The sequence below is a fragment of the Aulostomus chinensis genome, chromosome 1 (genome assembly GCF_037954235.1).
Source record: "Aulostomus chinensis isolate RoL2024-O1b breed Wild chromosome 1, RoL_Achi_v1.0, whole genome shotgun sequence".
NCBI lineage: Eukaryota > Metazoa > Chordata > Actinopteri > Syngnathiformes > Aulostomidae > Aulostomus > Aulostomus chinensis.
This window is the reverse complement of record NC_141320.1, coordinates 30,653,574-30,672,905: the sequence shown is the minus strand read 5'-3', so window position 1 is coordinate 30,672,905 and position 19,332 is coordinate 30,653,574. Positions and strand designations below refer to the sequence as shown.

The window sequence follows — 19,332 nt, the reverse complement described above, 5'->3', positions numbered from 1 at the left end:
CTGAGCGATCATAAAACGGCTGCGAAAAGGTGCTGGGTGAGGCACGCAGTTCTCCTGCCTCATGGAGGAGGCGCTAGTGAGCCCAGGGATTCTGCTTGCGCCTCCTCCGGTCCGCTGCAGAAGAAGAAGTGACAGCGAACTACAATTTACTGTTAGGAAAGTCAAGTGCAGTCATTCAGTTATTGTAATCATTTTTGGACCTAAACACCACAGGGACACACTCTTGAATCGGATCTCTACTCTAGATGGCATCACCCTAACTTTGAGTACAACTGCAAGGAACCTTGAGGTCATTTTTGACCAGGACCTTTCCTTCAGCTCCCACATAAAGCATGTGACTAGGACCGCCTTCTTCCATCTGCGAAGTATCGCTAAGATTAGGAATATCCTTTCCCAGAGTGATGCTGAAAAACTGGTGCATGCATTTATCACTTCTCGGCTGGACTACTGCAACTCTCTCCTGTCAGGATGTCCTAAATACTCCCTAAAGAGTCTCCAGCTGGTCCAGAACGCTGCAGCGAGGGTTTTGACGGGAGTTAAGAAGAGAGAACACATCTCTCCCACTTTAGCTTCTCTCCACTGGCTTCCTGTAGGATCGAGAATCGACTTCAAAGTCCTTCTGCTGACTTATAAGGCTCTCAATGATAAAGCTCCATCCTATTTGAAAGAGCTCATTAGTCCCTACTGTCCGACCAGAGCACTCCGCTCCCAGAATGCAGGTCTTTTAGTGATTCCCAGTATCTCTAAAATCAGACTGGGAGGTAGAGCCTTTAGTTACCGGGCTCCTCTACTATGGAACCAGCTCTCTCCATGGGTCAGAGAGGCAGACACTTTAACTACGTTTAAGTCCAGGCTTAAGACCTTCCTCTATGACAGAGCCTTCAGTTAGGACTGGTTCAGGTAGCTCTGAACCATTGATAGCTATGCTGCTATAGGCTTAGACTGCTGGGGGACACATCAGGTTACATGGAGCCCTTCCCTCCTCTCCTCTCCTCTCCCCCTCTCTCCTCCCTGCACATTTTTGGAACTGTCATTACCATTACTTGTTGCACTTTGTAGTTTGGCCTTGGTGTCTCCCAGTCTCTCTGTGTTTCCACAGATCCACCAGAGCCCCAACCGCCGCCTGCATCGCCCCCCCCCCCTCTTATTCCCTACTGTTACACCGGCCTGCGCTCCCCTTCCATGAACCAGTCTGCCATCCAGTCCCCCATCAAGCTGGCTTGATGGCTCTCCCTGCCTCCCCTACCAGAAGCTTCCTTCTTCAGCTGTTATTAACATTTCCGTGTTTCTCACATTTTGTATTGTAAACTGTTTTCTTGTCTGTAACAACATCTACTGCACGTCTGTCCGTCCTGGGTGAGGGATCCCTCCTCTGTTGCTCACCCTGAGGTTTCTCAGATTTTTCCCTGTTAAAAGGGTTTTCTATGGAGTTTTTCCTCAGTTGATGTGAGGGTCTAAGGGCAGAGGATGTTGTTATGATGCCATGTGAAGCCCTTTGAGACAAACTGTTTGTGAAAACGGGCTATACAAATAAAATTGCCTTGCCTTGCCTTGCCTTATTTTTTTTCTCCTGAGTGGCCGTAATGTCACAATGGAGGATTACATTTCTAAGCTAAAACAATTTTCTAAATTGGATTTTCAATGGAAGCAGGAGGTTCACGCTAAAGTATCCAGAGCGCTGAAGAAGCTGTGGCAGACAGAAGCCAAAACATGGAGAACATTTTTTGACTGTTTTTATTATTAAATGCAGGTTTTTTTTCATATGTTGACAGATCTGATTGTGATGGAGTCGGTGCCTCACCAGCCATGAACCTCACCACACGTCACTGTCTTCCAGTGAACGTCCAACTATCCTCTGAAATAAGAGATGAATCTTTCCCTGCTGAGACTCCTGATCTCTGACTGTCACTAGCATGTGCTAGCAGAATACAGCACTCCTTCTTCATGATCTGTCTTTGTCTCTGACCAGCTCTCCTGCTCTCTTTCCTCCTACCAGTCAAAGCAGACATCCGCACCTACTGATCTTGGATCTGCTGCCCGTTCCTGCCTGGTAAAAGAAGGAACCAGCACCTGGTTCTCCAGGCTGAATGAACTCCAGGACGTTGGCCAGCCGTGTCAGTTGAAACCTTATTTGTCCAAATAGAGAAAAAATAAGTCTGATTGTTGATGAAAGATGTCATCATGGCTTTGAAACTGTGGTTGGTGACCAGCCAACATGAGCACATTCATGGAAGAATAGCAGTAAAAACAGGAAGTGTCAGTTAGCAAATACTCACCAGTCTGTCACGATCATACTTGATTCTAGTGGAACAAAATGGCTGCTGCTGACTGTGCTGCCTGGTGGAGGATCACTCTTCACCATCCTCTCAGGCCTTGATGGAACCAAAAAGGCCAGTTCCTGGAGAAGATCCTCTAGGGGTCCAGGTTAAAGCGGCGCCCCAGCTGGCACCAGGCGCTGACCCAGGTCCTGCATGGGAGATACTGTCAGTTCTGTTCTGCCCTGCTCACAACCACAGGCTGGTGTTGAGGCCTGCAGCAACCAGGGCCCCAGTCACCAAGAGTATAAAGGCTGGTCATTGTGGCAGTGGGAGGAGTCAAAATGAAGACAGACCAATGAGAGCAGGACGTTCCTGGAGAAGTCAGAAGAACTTGACCATGTTTCCTACAGTACCCAGGAGGCCTGGTAGTTGTTGAAGGAAGCTCCAAAAGCAAAGAGCAGACAGCAGGACATCAAAAGAAAAGATCCAGACACTAAAACTACAAGTAGAAACAAGAAGAAATACTCAAAGCTTTGGAAAGATACTCCAAGGTTGGATATACATTATTATATACACTACTATTCTCATTGACTCCTAAAGAGGGACAGGAAACATTAGAATGTGGGTCAGATCAGCTGATTTCAGTGTTGAGTCCATCCCTCCATCCACTTTCTGTTGTTGTCCTTTAAGGGTCATGGGGGGGGGGGCGATCCCAGGTGACATTGTTCAAGAGGCAGGGTTCACCCTGGACAGGTCACCAGTCCATCAGGAGAAATGAGGTGGTCAGCATCATGCAACCTAAACTAAAACATTAGTCAGATCAAATTCAGATTAAAGCAAGAGTCTCCAGATCAAAGTCAGAATTCCTGACGATGTCATCAGGGCTTTGACAGTAACTAGAATTCTGTGTTTGATCTCAGGAGGATATGAAAGAAACACAATTGAGAAAAGTATATGAGACCACGGCGGCATGATGGTGCAGTGGTTAGCACTGTGGCCTCACAGCAAGAAGGTTCTGGGTTTGAGTCCAGGCTCAGGTGCAGAATCTGCATCTTCTCCCCGTTCATGCGTGGGTTCTCTCTGGTACTCCGGCTCCTTCCCACCGTCCAAAGATGTGTAATTTGGGATGAGGCTGATTGGACACTCTAAATTGACCGTAGGTATGAATGGTTGCTCGTCTCTGTATGTTGGCCCTGCAATGGACTGGCAACCTGTCCAGGGTGAACCCTGCCTCTGGCCTGTAGATGCTGGGATAGGTTCCAGACCCCTCGACCATCAATGTAGGTCTTTTGTTAATTGCATGCCACATTAAATTATTATTGGTCACTTTTCTAGCAACAGTCTCACAGTGTCAAGACAAGAACACTTCTACTTTTGATGATGACAGTTTGTTCAACACTAAACTTCATCCAGTACCATGTTGTCCAACACTGGAACCTCCACAGCACCTAAACAGGGACTTGAACCCTGGACCCTCACATTAAAAGTCTGATGCTCTACCATCTGAGCTACTCAGGCTCTTTCTACAGCATTGAGACAGGAACAGAAACACCTGTGAAGGTCAAACTGATGCTTTCTTGACTTGTTCAGTCCTCCATGTTAAAGTCCACCAGGCTTTTGATTGGCTCTGATTCTCTGTGGCAAAATCCAACAAGAGGCTCCAAAAATGTCCTGAATGTCACAAGGTAAGGCGATTTTATTTGTAGAGCCCATTTTCACCAACAGTTTGTCTCAAAGGGCTTCACATGGCATCATAACAACATCCTCTGCCCTTAGACCCTCACATCGACTGAGGAAAAACTCCATAGAAAACCCTTTTAACAGGGAAAAATCTGAGAAACCTCAGGGTGAGCAACAGAGGAGGATCCCTCACCCAGGACGGACAGACGTGCAGTAGATGTTGTTACAGACAAGAAAACAGTTTACAATACAAAATGTGGGAAACATGGAAATGTTAATAACAGCTGAAGAAGGAAGCTTCTGGAAGGGGAGGCAGGGAGAGCAAGCCAGCTTGATGGGGGACTGGATGGCAGACTGGTTCATGGAAGGGGAGCGCAGGCCGGTGTAACAGTAGGGAATAAGGGGGGGGGGGGGGCGATGCAGGCGGCGGTTGGGGCTCAGGTGGATCTGTGGAAACACAGAGAGACTGCGAGACACCAAGGCCAAACTACAAAGTGCAACAAGTAGTGGTAGTGACAGTTCCAAAAATGTGTGGGGAGGAGAGGAGGAGAGAGGGGGAGAGGAGAGGAGAGGAGGGAAGGGCTCCATGTAACCTGATGTGTCCCCCAGCAGTCTAAGCCTGTAGCAGCATAGCTATCAATGGTTCAGAGCTACCTGAACCAGTCCTAACTGAAGGCTCTGTCATAAAGGAAAGTCTTCAGCCTGGACTTAAACGTAGTTAAAGTGTCTGCCTCTCTGACCCATGGAGAGAGCTGGTTCCACAGCAGAGGAGCCCGGTCACTAAAGGCTCTACCTCCCAGTCTGTTTTTATTGATACTGGGAATCACTAAAAGACCTGCATTCTGGGAGCGGAGTGCTCTGGTCGGACAGTAGGGACTAATGAGCTCTTTCAAATAGGATGGAGCTTTATCATTGAGAGCCTTATAAGTCAGCAGAAGGACTTTGAAGTCGATTCTATTTGAGTATTTGAGTGTTTTATTTGTCACCAAGGGATCGAGCCCAAGGCGAAATTGCATTACACTACTCAAAGCCTGATACAACGATCACAAGCGGTCACAATTATTACAGATTGAAAGTAATAATGGTACACTTCAGAAATTTAACAACAGCACATATACATTATCTGTGTATGTACGCTAAACTTGAGCAGTCCGTTGACCCAATGGAGGCAAGATCCTACAGGAAGCCAGTGGAGAGAAGCTAAAGTGGAGAGATGTGTTCTCTCTTCTTAACTCCTGTCAGAACCCTGGCTGCAGCGTTCTGGACCAGCTGGAGACTCTTTAGGGAGTATTTAGGACATCCTGACAGGAGAGAGTTGCAGTAGTCCAGCCTAGAAGTGATAAATGCATGGACCAGTTTTTCAGCATCACTCTGGGAAAGGATATTCCTAATCTTAACGATACTTTGCAGATGGAAGAAGGCGGTCCTAGTCACATGCTTTATGTGGGAGCTGAAGGAAAGGTCCTGGTCAAAAATGACCCCAAGGTTCCTTGCAGTTGTACTCGGAGTTAGGGTGATGCCATCTAGAGTAGAGATCCGATTCAAGAGTGTGTCCCTGAGGTGTTTAGGTCCAAACACGATGACCTCAGTTCTATCTGAATTTAGCATTAAGAAGTTAGAAGACATCCAGGATTTAATGTCTTTCAGGCAGTCTTGCAGATGAGTAAACTGGCTTGTGTCGTCTGGCTCCATCGACAAGTAAGGTTGTGTGTCATCTGCATAACAGTGAACAGAGGGCAGTAGAATATCAAATCTAGAGGTTTGGTCCATTGTATCACGATGACATCAAAGACAAAATTCTGAAATCAAAGAGTAAAAAAATTCTGGGTTCAAAGAATTCTGAAGTCAAGTTTTGGAAGTCGACCATGAACATGAACCTCCAAGTCTGAAGTTTAAACTGGTAGCTGTGGTTTGACTGGTTTGTTGTTTAAGTTACCAGGTTTGTAAATACTTTCCCATTCAGGGCCTTGAATTTCAGGGGAGTCCTTCGACAAAGTCATGTCCAAATAAGGGCATTTCTGGTTCCTTGAAGCTGCCTTTGATGCTCAGCCACAGGTAAATCCCTCCTCCTGGTAACAGGACAAAGTAAACATTGTCCCCATGGTACTGAATCAGGGAGATTTGAATGTGTGGGGTTTCTTTGTTCTTCATCTTCATGACTGAACAGAGAAGCTTTAGTTGATGGCAGTTTTCAAAGTGGAGCTGCTGCCAAAGGGGCTTTCCTCCATTGTCAGGGTCCTGCTTCTATTTGGGCGGTGAGGACTCTTTCTGAGCCGCTTCTTGAAGGGAAGTGAAACAATGTGTGAGTGAGTGACTGCTGGAGCAGAGAAACATCTGACAGAAACTCCTTCAAGAGGAAATCTGCTCTCACAGTCCTGGTGTCCTAGCAGCAGGATTTGATTGACAGCTAGCCTGTCCTCTAATCTGAGCGGTGTCTTCTCGGTGATGTCCCTCCCTCCCTAACGGTGCTGCCCCCCTCCAGCCAGGAGCTGCAGCAGGGGAGGGTCACGCTGGTGTTGTTGGCCAACAAGGGCTTCCCTTCAGACTGGAGTCTGGCCTGGAAGGTGGACGGCAGCAGCAGCGGCGGCTGGGAGGAGAGCAGGAGCCCCGGGGTGCTGGAGAAGGACGGCCTCTACAGCTGGAGCAGCACCCTGAGGCTCCCCGCAGACCAGTGGAGGAAGGTGGGCTGGGTGAGCTGTGAGGCCACCCAGGGCTCCCAGACTCCAGTGTCAGAGGTGCTGAGGAGAGACCAGTGTTCCCAGTCCTGACCTGACTCACTGGGACTCTGAACTCTGCAACAGTTTTCCTCTGTAAACGTTGCCATCAGAATGTTTGCTGCTCCATTTTGATTGTTGCTCTCCAGCTTCAGCTCAATAAAAACCTCTTCATCACATCAGTCCCATGTGGAGCTGCGTTGTTCCAACAACACTGAGCTCTCAGCTCATAGCAGTTCTACAATAAAGGTTCCAACACAACGTTCCATTGATCCATGAACAAAGCAGGCAGTGAGACCATGATGATGTCACATCTGTCCACTGTCCAGATGTCAGAGCTGAAAATGATACGATGCCATGTTCCCTTCAACAACAGTCCAGCAGAAAGCCACCATGAAGACCTGAGGAGAAGCAAGGCAGCTCACCACAGTCAGGAACTCCCAGTCACCTCAACAAGGTTTCTGTCCACTCACGTTCAACCAGACCAGCAGATCAACTGCATCCCCACTGCCTCACCACCAGAGGGAAGTAGAACATCAACCATAGAGGCTCCCACTGAGGAATGAACACCACCACCAGCAGACGGCTCTCCCTCTCTGACAGCATTTAAAGGAGGTTTCCTGGAGTGACTGGTCTGATCAGTCACTCCAGCTTCCAGTAAACCATTCAGTTGAAAATACCAGCAAGTCCCATAAACCTCCTGAACATAGAGAGGGAAACATCCCTCAGAATAAGGACACACAATAAAAACCAAAGAAATGCTTGGGTCCAGTCCCCCCTGACTGAGGACACCTGAGCAGACCTGACTCAGGCTGACCAGGTTGTGTTTGTTCATGTTTAGTGTTGGTGAGTGTGTGTCCTTGTGTGTTTGTGAGTGTTCATATGTGTGGTGTGACTGAGCTTCATCCAGGAGTGTGGCTGAGAGGAGCAGAGAGAGAGCAGTGCTGTGTGAAAGGAACTAAACTCCACGTTCCAGTACACAGAGCTTGATGGGCTCTGTTGGTCCTCTAGCAGTCAGACCTGGGTTCAACACTGCTGCAGTTCTACATCTGGACCACGTTTTGTTCAAGTCTAATTCATGTTTCCCCTTCACACAAAACTGGTCATGCATTTGTTTTAAATCAAAGAATTCTTGTACTTTATTCCATCAATGTGAACCCTTTGTTCATGGAAACTGTTTCATCTAGCAAATCTATAACCTGCACTTCTTCTGAAGATCTTGTGTCGCTCCATGTTGGAGTTCCAAAGTTGGAGGTAAGAGTGAGGGTGTGAGAGGAGGGCTGGACGGGTGAGGAGGGAGAGGTTGAAGTGGACAAAAGGCCAGGCTGCAGCACAGATAGAGGAGTTGTTGTTGCCCAGTTCTGATGGAGGAGTCAGAGTGAAAGGAGGGAAAGGAACCTGAACGAGTGAAAGGAGAGGTGTGTATGACTGAAGGGGAAACGCCTCCTGGCTCCTCCAGCTGTGATTGGTGGGAATGGTCAGTGGGCGTGACTAAGGTGTGTGTGGGTATTGTAGTACAGTTGACTCATAGCTTGGCAACCAGCCCAGAAGATACACAGACACAGAAAGTTAAAAATAGTCCCCCCGTGCTCACCTGGACTCCTGCACAGACGTTCATGTTTTTCCTCTTGTCTTTTATTCCAAGTGCCAATAGAAGAACAGGTTAAAGGTGCAACTTGTAAAATGAGTATCGTATCAACCGTCCTAATCGGGGCGAAGAACCCAGAGCTTTTAAAACAAAGGTTAGAAATTTCTGAAAAGTGGGAGAAGCGAACCAAAGGGACGACCCCAGCATGGCCCAAGGGTGGCACCTCTAATGTGTAAAGACTTCAGTCAGATAACAATATGAATAATATTGATGGCAGTTCAGGTCTGAATGGGGGAGCAGGAGGAAAACTGGGAGATGATGAGACCCTGGACAGAGACAAGCTGCAGCTGTTCAAAGACGTCTCTCAGGGAATCCTGGAAGAACTCGATGTGACCTCATGAAGGTCTGGAAGTGTTGAAGCAGGGACAGGAACTCAACTGCTGCTGCTGGGATCCATCTGATCTGGAGCCATCATAGAGGCAGGCAGCACCATCTAGTGGAGAGATGGGACAACTGCATGTAACTGGTTTCTGCCTGTGGCCTGACTGGTTTTCAGGTTGTTCTCGTTGACTTGTTATGAGGAAGCGACGCCAGATCAAATGCACATAAACACCTGGCCTGAGGAGGGAGAAGGAGCAGCGTCTCTCTGATCCAGGTATGAAGGCCATGATTAATGGACATGTCTGTCCATGTCGGTCACCTGTTTGTCTTGAACCGCTAACTGAATTAAAGGAGGGGGAAGAAGGAGGGAAGAAAAGAACCATTGAACGAGTGTGCAGGTTGAGTTCAGCAGGTGAGAACCCCCCAGACCAACAGGATCCCTCTGACTGAGTTGGCTCCCTGCTTGAGTGTCCAGCTGAACCGTCTCCATCAGGAGGTGTGAAGGTGGGATTCTAGCTGGTTCACAACGAGCGTCAGTGGGAACGTTCACAGCAAACCAGCAGCGCTTGGTTTCTCATGTTGCGTCATCAGGGAAGAATGCAGGGAGAGTATGAACGGGTCCAACCGGATCTTAACATGCCAGACTTCACACTGGAGTTGAGGGACAGCCGCTGTGTCTCATCCAGACATGAAAGAGGGTCCTGACCACAGCATCATTCAGTGTTGCTGTTTGAGGTCCTGGAGGCGGAGCAGCTGCTAGAAAAGCCTGAGTTTATGATTCTGAGCTGTTGGAGGAGTGAAGCTGAGACTCAAACCTGGAATCTGATCCGAACCATCAGAGTTTCCTGATGCTTGGATCAACATTCCGAGTAGGAATGTTGGACTGAGATCTTTCCAAAGTCAGAGCTGCTGGTTCCTTCACCTGCACTCGCTGCTTCATGGAGATTCTGTTCTCCATCAGAAGGTGATGACACCAACAGTCTGATAGTCAGGTTGTCATGGTGATACGTTTGTGACTCCGGTCCCAACCTGGGACCAGAGTCACAAACTGTTCTGTGAAACACAGCAACAATGAAGACACAGCAGCCCGTTCATCGTCCAGATCATGGACATAGTAAAGAGTAGATCCCGCATCCGCCGCTACCACGAATGGGCGCTGTCGAGAAATGCCGCCGCCAACTTGGTCCGGTCGCCCGCCTCACTCTGCACCGCTGTTTAACCGGCGCAATGAAGTCTCAGCGCATTAAATGAATCATAGTTCGCTCAATACTACGCTATTTTTTCCTCTACAAAAGTCATTCAAAGATTCATGATGGAGGCCATAACTTTTTGGCGTTTTCAAACACTCATAATAAATCAAATAATATTTTAGAAGATGCCGGCAGTGGCTGTAGATGCCATAGTAACATAATTAATCAAGGATAACTAGGTTAGAGCTGGTTCCTGCTACGTCTCAGTGATTATTAAAAACTGGCCATTTTAATTGGCTAATTTAATATATATTTATTTGATTTTGTTTAATTTTATAGATCTGTATACACACACTAATAATGTCATATAGAAGCAGACTGTCTACTTTAATAATTGGAAAATTGAAGAAATACCCACAAATATAGAGCCTACATATCCAAAAATTGCACAATTTCAAGTTAAACCTAAGAACATCCATCCATCATCTGCTGCTTATTCCTACACATTAATGGTCGCGGGGGGCTGGAGCCTATCCCATCACCTATGGGCAAGAGGCGGTGTTCACCCTGGACAGGTCACCAGTCCATCACAGGGCCAACACACAGAGACGAACAACCATTCACACTCACACCTACGGTCAATTTAGAGTATCAATCAGCCTCATCCCCTCTTGATGTCTTTGGACTGTGGGAGGAAGCTGGAGTACCAGAGAGAACCCACACAGGAACAGGGAGAACATGGAGACTCACACAGAAAGATCCTATGCTGGAGCCGGGACTCCAACCTGGAACCTTCTTGCTGTGAGGCCACAGTGCTGACCACTGCACCACCGTGCAGACCCCCAAGAACATATGAGATAATATTCAATTTGTAGTCATAGTACAATGAATACTATTAGTATTAATAGTATACTATAAATAGTACCATAAACTGAGCAAACACGTACTGTAATGCTTAAAGTAGTATTTTTGTGGCTGCCGGGTCATCCTGAGGAGTCTCAGATCTGCTGGAGGCAAGACAGAAAGACAGGGATGGATGGATAAGATGGATAGATACAAAAAAATCTTTAAAAAAAAGAGTTCACTTTCCTACTTTCTATTTTATTCCTTCAAGTTTCTTCTCTCCCAAACAGTTTTCCAATCGAATGCTAATCTGTTGCTAACACCAAAGTTGCTATAATTGTGAATAAGTCAGCTGTCTTCAAGTGACTCTACCATCAGGTAGAATGTTGAGGAAACGTTTAATCCTACTTGTGAAAAGTTAACCCTTGAGCCCTGCTCGCTACCGTCCGCACACTGGCACAGGAATACGGCGCACAGTGCTCCGGCATCGCTGAATCACCATACGAATGACTGGAGCGTATGGGAGCTTGACCGGACCAAGATGGCGGCCGTATTTCTCGCTGCGCAGCAGTCCGAGCGGTGTCTACTCTTTATTGTGTCCATGGTCCAGATCGTGTCTGAGGCATACCACCCAGGCGCACCTGCTCCTGTGACGAAGGTTCCACCCTGATGCGGCACATTTTCACCATGTTTCAATGTCGAAACTTGACATAAAATTTAACATGACAGCGATGTCGTTCAATTCTATTAAGGGGGTATTAAACCCTGGCAACAAAGAAATTTTTTTTTTAATTAAATGAATATCTAAACAGGCTGCACGGTGGTGCAGTGGTCAGCACTGTGGCCTCACAGCAAGAAGGTTCCGGGTTCGAGTCCTGGCTCCAGCACAGGATCTTTCTGTGTGGAGTCTCCATGTTCTCCCTGTTCCTGTCTGGTCCCTTCTGTATATAGCTGCTTTATTACATTTGTGTATCACAACTGGGGAAATAAATATTGTTACAACTTATGCAACTCTGTCGTGTTTTGCCATCAGTGGTTTAATGTCTGGATCCCACCACTGCCACCAAATGTCACACCCCGGACACGGTTATGGGTAGTGTGAGACCCAGACATTAAACCATTGATGGCAAAACACGACAGAGTTGCATAAGTTGTAACAATATTTATGTCCCCAGTTGTGATACACAAATGTAATAAAGCAGCTATATACAGAAGGGACCAGAGGTCTGTAATAAAAATAATCAAAACTAAATAACAAGCTCAAAACCAAAGCATAATAACTCAGATACAAATCAAAATATTTAACAATGATCAAATGCATACATTCTATGTTTTAGCAGTATACTTTCAAGAATAAATCAAATATGCATATTCTGTGTTTTAGCAGTCACAATACTTTCAACAAGAATAAATCAAATATGCATATTCTATGTTTTAGCAGTCAATACTTTCAACAAGAATAAGTCAATGCGCATATCAACCATGGTTTACTCTTAGCTTAATCAATAGAAAGAACATCATAACTTGGAAACAATAGAACTTTTGAGAAACAATATTCACCTCTGGACCTCAGCAATGAGCACCTCACCCCAGCAGAGTTAACAGCAGACTGCCTTGTAAGCCCACTCTCACCCCTTATATACTCTCATGGCCCCTCCCACCAGACAGACCAAAGACCAGTTAAGGGGAGTTGTATTGTTTTCCCAAATTGTTCTGTGTACCTTAACATACAGCAAAGAAACACCATGTCCTTCAGTGACCATATATATCTGCTACTTTGCAATAAACAAATGTCCAGTGTCCTTCATTGACCAAACCCATTCACATGTCCATGTACTGTTCGAGTTCCCCTGTCTCCGGACAGGGAATGGTTCGCCCCAATTTGGGCGTAGCCTTCGACGCCTACTTAAAGGCTCCAGCCCCACCCTGACTCTTTTAGGATCCAGTTCAGAGCCCTGGTGAGGGAGAAGGTTGTAATTTGTTTGATGCATGGTTTTGTGAATAAATGTCCTTTAATGTTGCTGGTTGTTTCCGGGTTTGTCCATGTTATCCCACCAAACAATTGTGCACTTATTGAGGTGGGTTAGGGACAAACAGTGACAGTGGGGTCTAGACTGTCACAGGTTCTCTCTGGTACTCCAGCTTCCTCCACAGTCCAAAGACATCAAGAGGGGACGAGGCTGATTGATACTCTAAATTGACTGTAGGTGTGACTGTGAGTGAGAATGGTTGTTTGTATCTGTATGTTGGTCCTGCGATGGACTGGCGACCTGTCCAGGGTGAACCCCGCCTCTCACCTGTAGATGCTGGGATAGGCTCCACCCTCCCACCCCGCGACCCTGACTAGTAAGGAATAAGCGGCAGACGACGATGGAATATCTCAACACAAAAATGGTCGCACTATTTTTGGGCATGTCACACGTTCATTTGTCAGACTTTGATGTTGGATCTGATAACAGCTCTTTCAGTTCAGAGCAGCTCAACCAGACAAAGTTCAACTGTCCTCCTGGAGTCCAAAGGTTCAGGTCTTCTTGCTGCTATCAGATGACTTCCATCCTCCAGACAGAGAAGAATGAATGTCTCTCCACCATGTTTCTGAAGAGGAGAAGGATTTGAACTTGGAGGAGTCACAAGTTTGGGTCCTGAGATGTGAAGCTTGTTGATAAATGAAGGTGTTGTTGTGTTTGTGTGAAGGTTTGAACTCTGATATGAATCAGAGTGAGGACCTAGAGGAGGGAGCCCCTCCCCAGAAAACCAGGCTGGACTCTACTGGTCCTGGAGCTGGAGCTGGAGCTGGACCTGGAGCTGGACCTGGACCCAGGTGTGTGTCCTTCAGAAGCAACGCCTGTATGGATCAGCCGATTTCTTTCAAAGATGGTCAACAGTCTTCTGGTCAGAGGTGAGCTCTGAGGACTGAAACTCATTTTTCTCAGGCATTTTTTTTATCGTCATCATTAAAACGTTTGACCTTCAACATTTTCCTGTTTTCCTGGATGATTTTTCCTGATCGTCAGCATTGATCAGTGTTGTTTCCATCAGGTTCTCTCAGAGGACACCAGACCCCCCCGAACCCAGCTGTGTGTCCATGAAGAGTGATTGGTCTATGGGTCTTCCTCTCAAGTTCAAAGGTGGACTGGAGTCTGATCCCAGGTGAGAATGTAAACTGTCTGTTCTGATACGATCTCTTCCACTCAAGAGCAGGGGGCTATGGGCAGGTCTGGGACCAGCCACAGACCCCCCCATCTCTGCTGGGTCCAGGTCCCTGCTACCATGAAGGTCCCTGGTGTTCCTTTACTATTGGTTCTTTGACTTCATCTTGTCTCCACAGACTTGATCAGCAGAACTCAGATGGTCTCGGTGGTGAGTCCATCCAGCAACACCCAGCACACCTGGACTCCATCTTTATGGTCTGTGAGGGTTCAGTCACTCACTGGAGACCAGCAGGTTTTCAGTCACATGACCTGTTTTTGCCTCCACTCGTTTCACTCTGACATTTATTCTGTTCCAGCTGCTGGAGGAGAAGATTGTTGACTTTGTGAAGAAGGAGCTGAAGAGATTCCGGAGGGTTCTGAGTCCAGATGAACCAGAGGAGTGGTTGGATGATGAGGAGGAGCAGAGGAGGAGCAGAGAGGCGTTCATGAAGATCACACTGGACTTCCTCAAGAGAATGAATCAGGAGCAGCTGGCTGACCGTCTGCTCAGCAGTAAGATGATTTGAACAGCTTTAAAGCTGGAGTGCATCATGTTTTGATCCAAATGAAGGTTCCTCACATTCAAGCCCTCGTCAAACCAGTTCCAGCTTCCTTCCTGCAGCACCCAGATATATCAGGACCAGGACGAGTCCCAGTGTTCACCCTTGACTCCATTTGTTCTTTGTTCATTCAGGAACTTCTGCAGCCTGCCAAAGTCAACTGAAGTCCAACCTGCAGAAGAAGTTTGAGTGTGTATTTGAGGGGGTCGCTAAAGCAGGAAACCCAAGCCTTCTGAATCAGATCTACACAGAGCTCCACATCACCGAGGGAGGGGCTGCAGAGGTCAATGAGGAACACGAGGTCAGACAGATTGAGGCAGCATCCAGGAAACCAGCCGCACGAGACACAACCATCAGACTAGAAGACCTCTTTAGAGCCTCAGCTGGAAGAGAGACAGCAGTCAGGACCGTGCTGACAAAGGGAGTGGCTGGCATCGGGAAGACGGTCCTAACACACAAGTTGACACTGGACTGGGCTGAAGGCAGAACCAACCAGCACATAGACTTCATGTTCCCGTTCACCTTCAGAGAGCTGAATGTGCTGAAGCAGAGGAACTTCAGCTTGGTGGAACTTGTTCATCTCTTCTTCTCTGAAATCAAAGAAGCAGGAATCAGCAGGTTGGAAGAGTTCCAGGTTGCGTTGATCTTTGACGGTCTGGACGAGTGTCGACTCCCTCTGGACTTCCACAACAACCGGACCGTGACCGATGCTACAGAGTCCACCTCAGTGGACGAGCTGCTGACAAACCTCATCAGAGGGACACTGCTTCCCTCCGCTCACCTCTTGATGACCACACGACCTGCAGCAGCCAATCAGATCCCTGCTGAGTGTGTTGACATGGTGACGGAGGTGAGAGGGTTCACTGACCCCCAGAAGGAGGAGTACTTCAGGAAGAGATTCAGAGATGAGGAACAGGCCGAGACCATGGTCTCCCACATCAAGAGGTCCCGAAGCCTCCACATCATGTGTCACATCCCCGTCTTCTGCTGGATCACTGCGACCGTCCTGGAGGACCTGTTGACCACCAGAGAGAGAGGAGAATTGCCAAAGACCCTGACTGAGATGTACATTCACTTCCTGGTGGTTCAGGCCAAAGTCAAGAAGGTCAAGTATGATGGAGGAGCTGAGACGGATCCACACTGGACTCCAGAGAGCAGGAGGATGATGAAGGCTCTGGGAAAACTGGCTTTTGATCAGCTGCAGAGAGGCAACCTGATCTTCTATGAATGTGACCTGACAGAGTGTGGCATCGACATCAGAGCAGCCTCTGTGTACTCAGGAGTGTTCACTCAGATCTTCAGAGAGGAGAGAGGACTGTACCAGGACCGGGTGTTCTGCTTCGTTCATCTGAGTGTTCAGGAGTTTCTGGCTGCTCTTCATGTCCATCTGACCTTCATCAACTCTGGAGTCAATCTGCTGACAGAGAAACAAACATCCCGGAGGTCACGAGTCTTCAGAGGTGAACCTGAACTAAATAACCTGCACCAGAGAGCTGTGGACCAGGCCTTGAAGAGTCCCAATGGACACCTGGACTTGTTCCTCCGCTTCCTCCTGGGTCTCTCACTGCAGACCAATCAGACTCTCCTGCAAGGTTTGGTGTCACAGACAGAAAGAAGCTCAGAGACCAAACAGGAAATAGTTGAGTTCATCAAGACGAAGATGAATGAGGATCTGTCTCCAGAGAGAAGCATCAACCTGATCCACTGTCTGAATGAACTGAACGATGATTCTCTGGTGGAGGAGATCCAGCGTCTGCTGGGATCAGGACGTCTGTCCTCAGCTAAACTGTCTCCAGCTCAGTGGTCGGCTCTGGTCTTCATCTTACTGTCCTCAGAAGATCTGGACGTGTTTGACCTGAGCAAATATTCAGCTTCAGAGGAGGCTCTTCTGAGGCTGCTGCCAGTGGTCAAAGCTTCAACTGCAGCTCGGTAGGTGGATGAAGTCCTGGATGTGTGATGAGACTTTTACCAGTTGAACTTCATATGTGAGGAACACCTCTGGTTCTCATCCTCCACCCTCTCATGGTCTGAGTCTCTGTAGGAAGTTGGAGCAGGATAGAACAGGAAAGAACAGAGACCAGAATGTGGTGGAACAGGGAGGACATTTGGCCGATGTCCCGTCCAAAGAGTTTGGTCAGAATGATGAGAGCAGAACATCCTGAGATGGACTACTAGATATTTCTTCTAGTTTAACAAGCTCTCCTCCACATGAAGGGAAGGCATTCATGAGGGCTGAAGTTCAATCATGATGTCCATGTTCTGTTTCTCCAACAACTGATCAGAAGAGTCTTTTTGTTCTGATCTCATCAGATGTCTGTGTAGGTTCTCATTCATCCAGGTCATCGTAGATCGAAGCGAAGTAAAATCTGGTCAACTGGAAGTAAGTTTATCTTGAAGACGTTTCACCTCTCATCCGAGAGGCTTCTTCAGTTCTAGTGAAGAGTGTGGAAACTCCAGCTTATAAACCTATGTGGGAGTGGTCAGTGCTATTGTGGTGGAAACGACCCTCCCGAGACTCACCTGGCCTCCCCAAACGACAGTCGTGGTGCAGTGTCAGGGAGTTTCAGGGGTGGTCGTTAGGGAGTTTCACCGACCACTCAGATGCTAATGGGCTGTGCTGGCAGCAGTCGTTCCACATGGGTCTTTCAGCTGAGCTCTTTGGGGAAGGTTTGAAAGGACTTGGTTGTAAATAGGTGAAAGGAAATGTCGCAGTCCTGGTGCCTTGTTGGACTGAAGCAGTTCTACTCTGCTAAGGAGGAACCTGATAAACTCCTCCTATCACCATCTGTGTTGAACTTCATTAGGAATGGTGTTGGTTCATTGATGAAGCTACCAGACTGAGACTCAGGAGAGGACAGGAAGAGAGACCAAGGACAGGACAGGGAGGACAAGGGGGGGGGGACAAAAACAACAACAGCAATAGCAGAAAAAAAACAAAAAAACAAAAACCAAACAAACAAACAAAGAAAAAGTAACAACAACAACAGAGAGGAGAAAAGAAAAAAAAAGGAAAAAACATTGGTTGCAGAATTTCCAGTGCAGGTTTACCATTTGGTTTAATATAATTTTTAGATAAATGTCTGAGTGTGTGATTATGGGTCAGTTGTGCACCGCATGCGTTTGTGTGTATACGTGTGTGTATGTGTATGTGTGTGTGCAACAGTTTGTCTTGGATGCTGTGCGTAGCTGGCTGTAGCTGATGTGGGGGGCCAGGACATCGCACCCCCAGTCCAGGATAGCAGGCAGGTCAGGAACAAGCCACCAGAGCACCCAGAAACCCCCAGGACACAGGGAGCCCCAGGCCACCCCTCCCCCAGGAAACAGCCACAGGCCAAACCCATGCCAGGACCCGTAGGAAAGCATAGGAGCAGCAAACCCCACCCAGAAGCAACCCACAGAGAGACGGGGCAGAGATGACCCCGGTCCCACCGGGCACCCCCCCCCCCCCCACAGCATGAGCAGAGCCCAGGGGCACAGGGCCCCTCTGGCCCGAGACCCGACCAGAGCCCCCCAAGAGGTCCGCCAGCGGCGAGGCCGACACCCACCCACACCCCACACCCAGGCAGGGCAGCCACAGCCCACCACAACGACCAGGCCCACCGCCCCCGAATGGAGATACCCCCCCAACCCCCGATCCCCATCCCCTCCACCCATCCCCTGTTCTCCCCCTCCCCCCAGAGCAGGCGGGCTTCAGGCTATAGGGCACCACCAGCCAGCCAGCCGGGAACCCCCACTCCCCTGAGAGGCCCAGCCCACCCGCCAGGGTGAGCTGAAGGCACGCACGCCCAGGACCGCCACCCCCGGACAAAACAATCATACCCTCATCTTCCTCCATACAGGGGCTGAGTACTCCATAGATGCTGATACGGTCCAGGGCACCTCAGACTTAGTGAAACCGCCAGCGAGCGATCCACCACACAACAGCAGGGCCCGTGACCAACCCCAGCCCAACCACCATGCTGGGAAGAGGACCAGCCCCCCCCACAAAGAGCCCCGGGCAGGCCCCCAGGCCTGCAATCGTGCAGTTAGCAAAGGAGGCAGCACTGGACCCACTCCCTGCCCCAGCTGCCCCCCCATCCCAACATGGGTGCAGGGTGCGTGTTGTGCATAGGAATGTAGATGTGATGATGTGGATGACTAGAATGTAGTTAAAATTGGCGGAGGCACCCAGGGCATGGGAGCCCCGCCGGTTGCAGACGGCAGAGTCTCCCAGTACATCCTCATGCACTCCCCCAAGCCCTAAATGTCTACGATGTGATTAAAATTGGGGGGTCCAGCCCCTCAAGGCCTAGTGATACATAAGATGTGATGTGATGGGACAGAGAGGCGATGAGAGGGGCTGAGGAATGGGCCAGACCTGCAGGGGGCCAACTTCCAGACTGGTCCCGCTGGACACCCCGTCACCACTGCAACCAGCCGACAGGGAGTCTAGCCTACCTGGTCCAGGGGTCTGATTGGAGCACCAAGGGGCACTGTCCAGAGATCTGGGCAGAGGGTCCACCACCGCGCAGTGCGAGGGCAGACTCCAGCTCATCCAATATGGCTGCTGTGACATCCCATTGTAGCACACGTCACGCCAGTTGAGTCTTCCTGTTCTTATAAAGCTGGAAACTCCCTCAGAATCAGACCAGTGGGTTCAAACTAGTTCACATTGTTAAAGTGATGCTTCACCTAAAAAGTGGATTCTGCTGGTCAAGAACTCACCAACAGGAGTCGTGAGCTCTCAGAGAGGTTCTCTTCCTGCATGACTTGTGTGGGACTGCAGAATGCAGGAGGATCCGGTCACGTCTCTTTAGCTTGAAGCTACTTTACTTTATTTATATCCATATGGCACTTTTCAGACAGAAACTGCAACACAAAGTGCTTCACAGAAATAAAAGAAAAACATTAAATACAATATAAAGCCACCGAGACCGCCCGACCCGGA

The 19,332-nt window shown here is 48.4% G+C and overlaps 1 protein-coding gene across 1 annotated transcript in view; it reads left to right on the top strand.

The window, feature by feature from the left end:
• Positions 1 to 8,780: 8,780 nt before the first annotated feature.
• The window catches only part of LOC147271152 (NACHT, LRR and PYD domains-containing protein 3-like), a 19,828-nt gene continuing 9,276 nt past the window's right edge, over positions 8,781 to 19,332 (top strand). The window contains exons 1-6 of the mRNA XM_086202564.1: positions 8,781 to 8,895; positions 13,349 to 13,553; positions 13,694 to 13,804; positions 13,983 to 14,061; positions 14,163 to 14,358; positions 14,540 to 16,334. Coding sequence (XP_086058690.1) covers positions 13,363 to 13,553; positions 13,694 to 13,804; positions 13,983 to 14,061; positions 14,163 to 14,358; positions 14,540 to 16,334 — 2,372 coding nt within the window. The 5' untranslated portion in view covers positions 8,781 to 8,895; positions 13,349 to 13,362. The remainder of the gene's footprint in view (positions 8,896 to 13,348; positions 13,554 to 13,693; positions 13,805 to 13,982; positions 14,062 to 14,162; positions 14,359 to 14,539; positions 16,335 to 19,332) is intronic.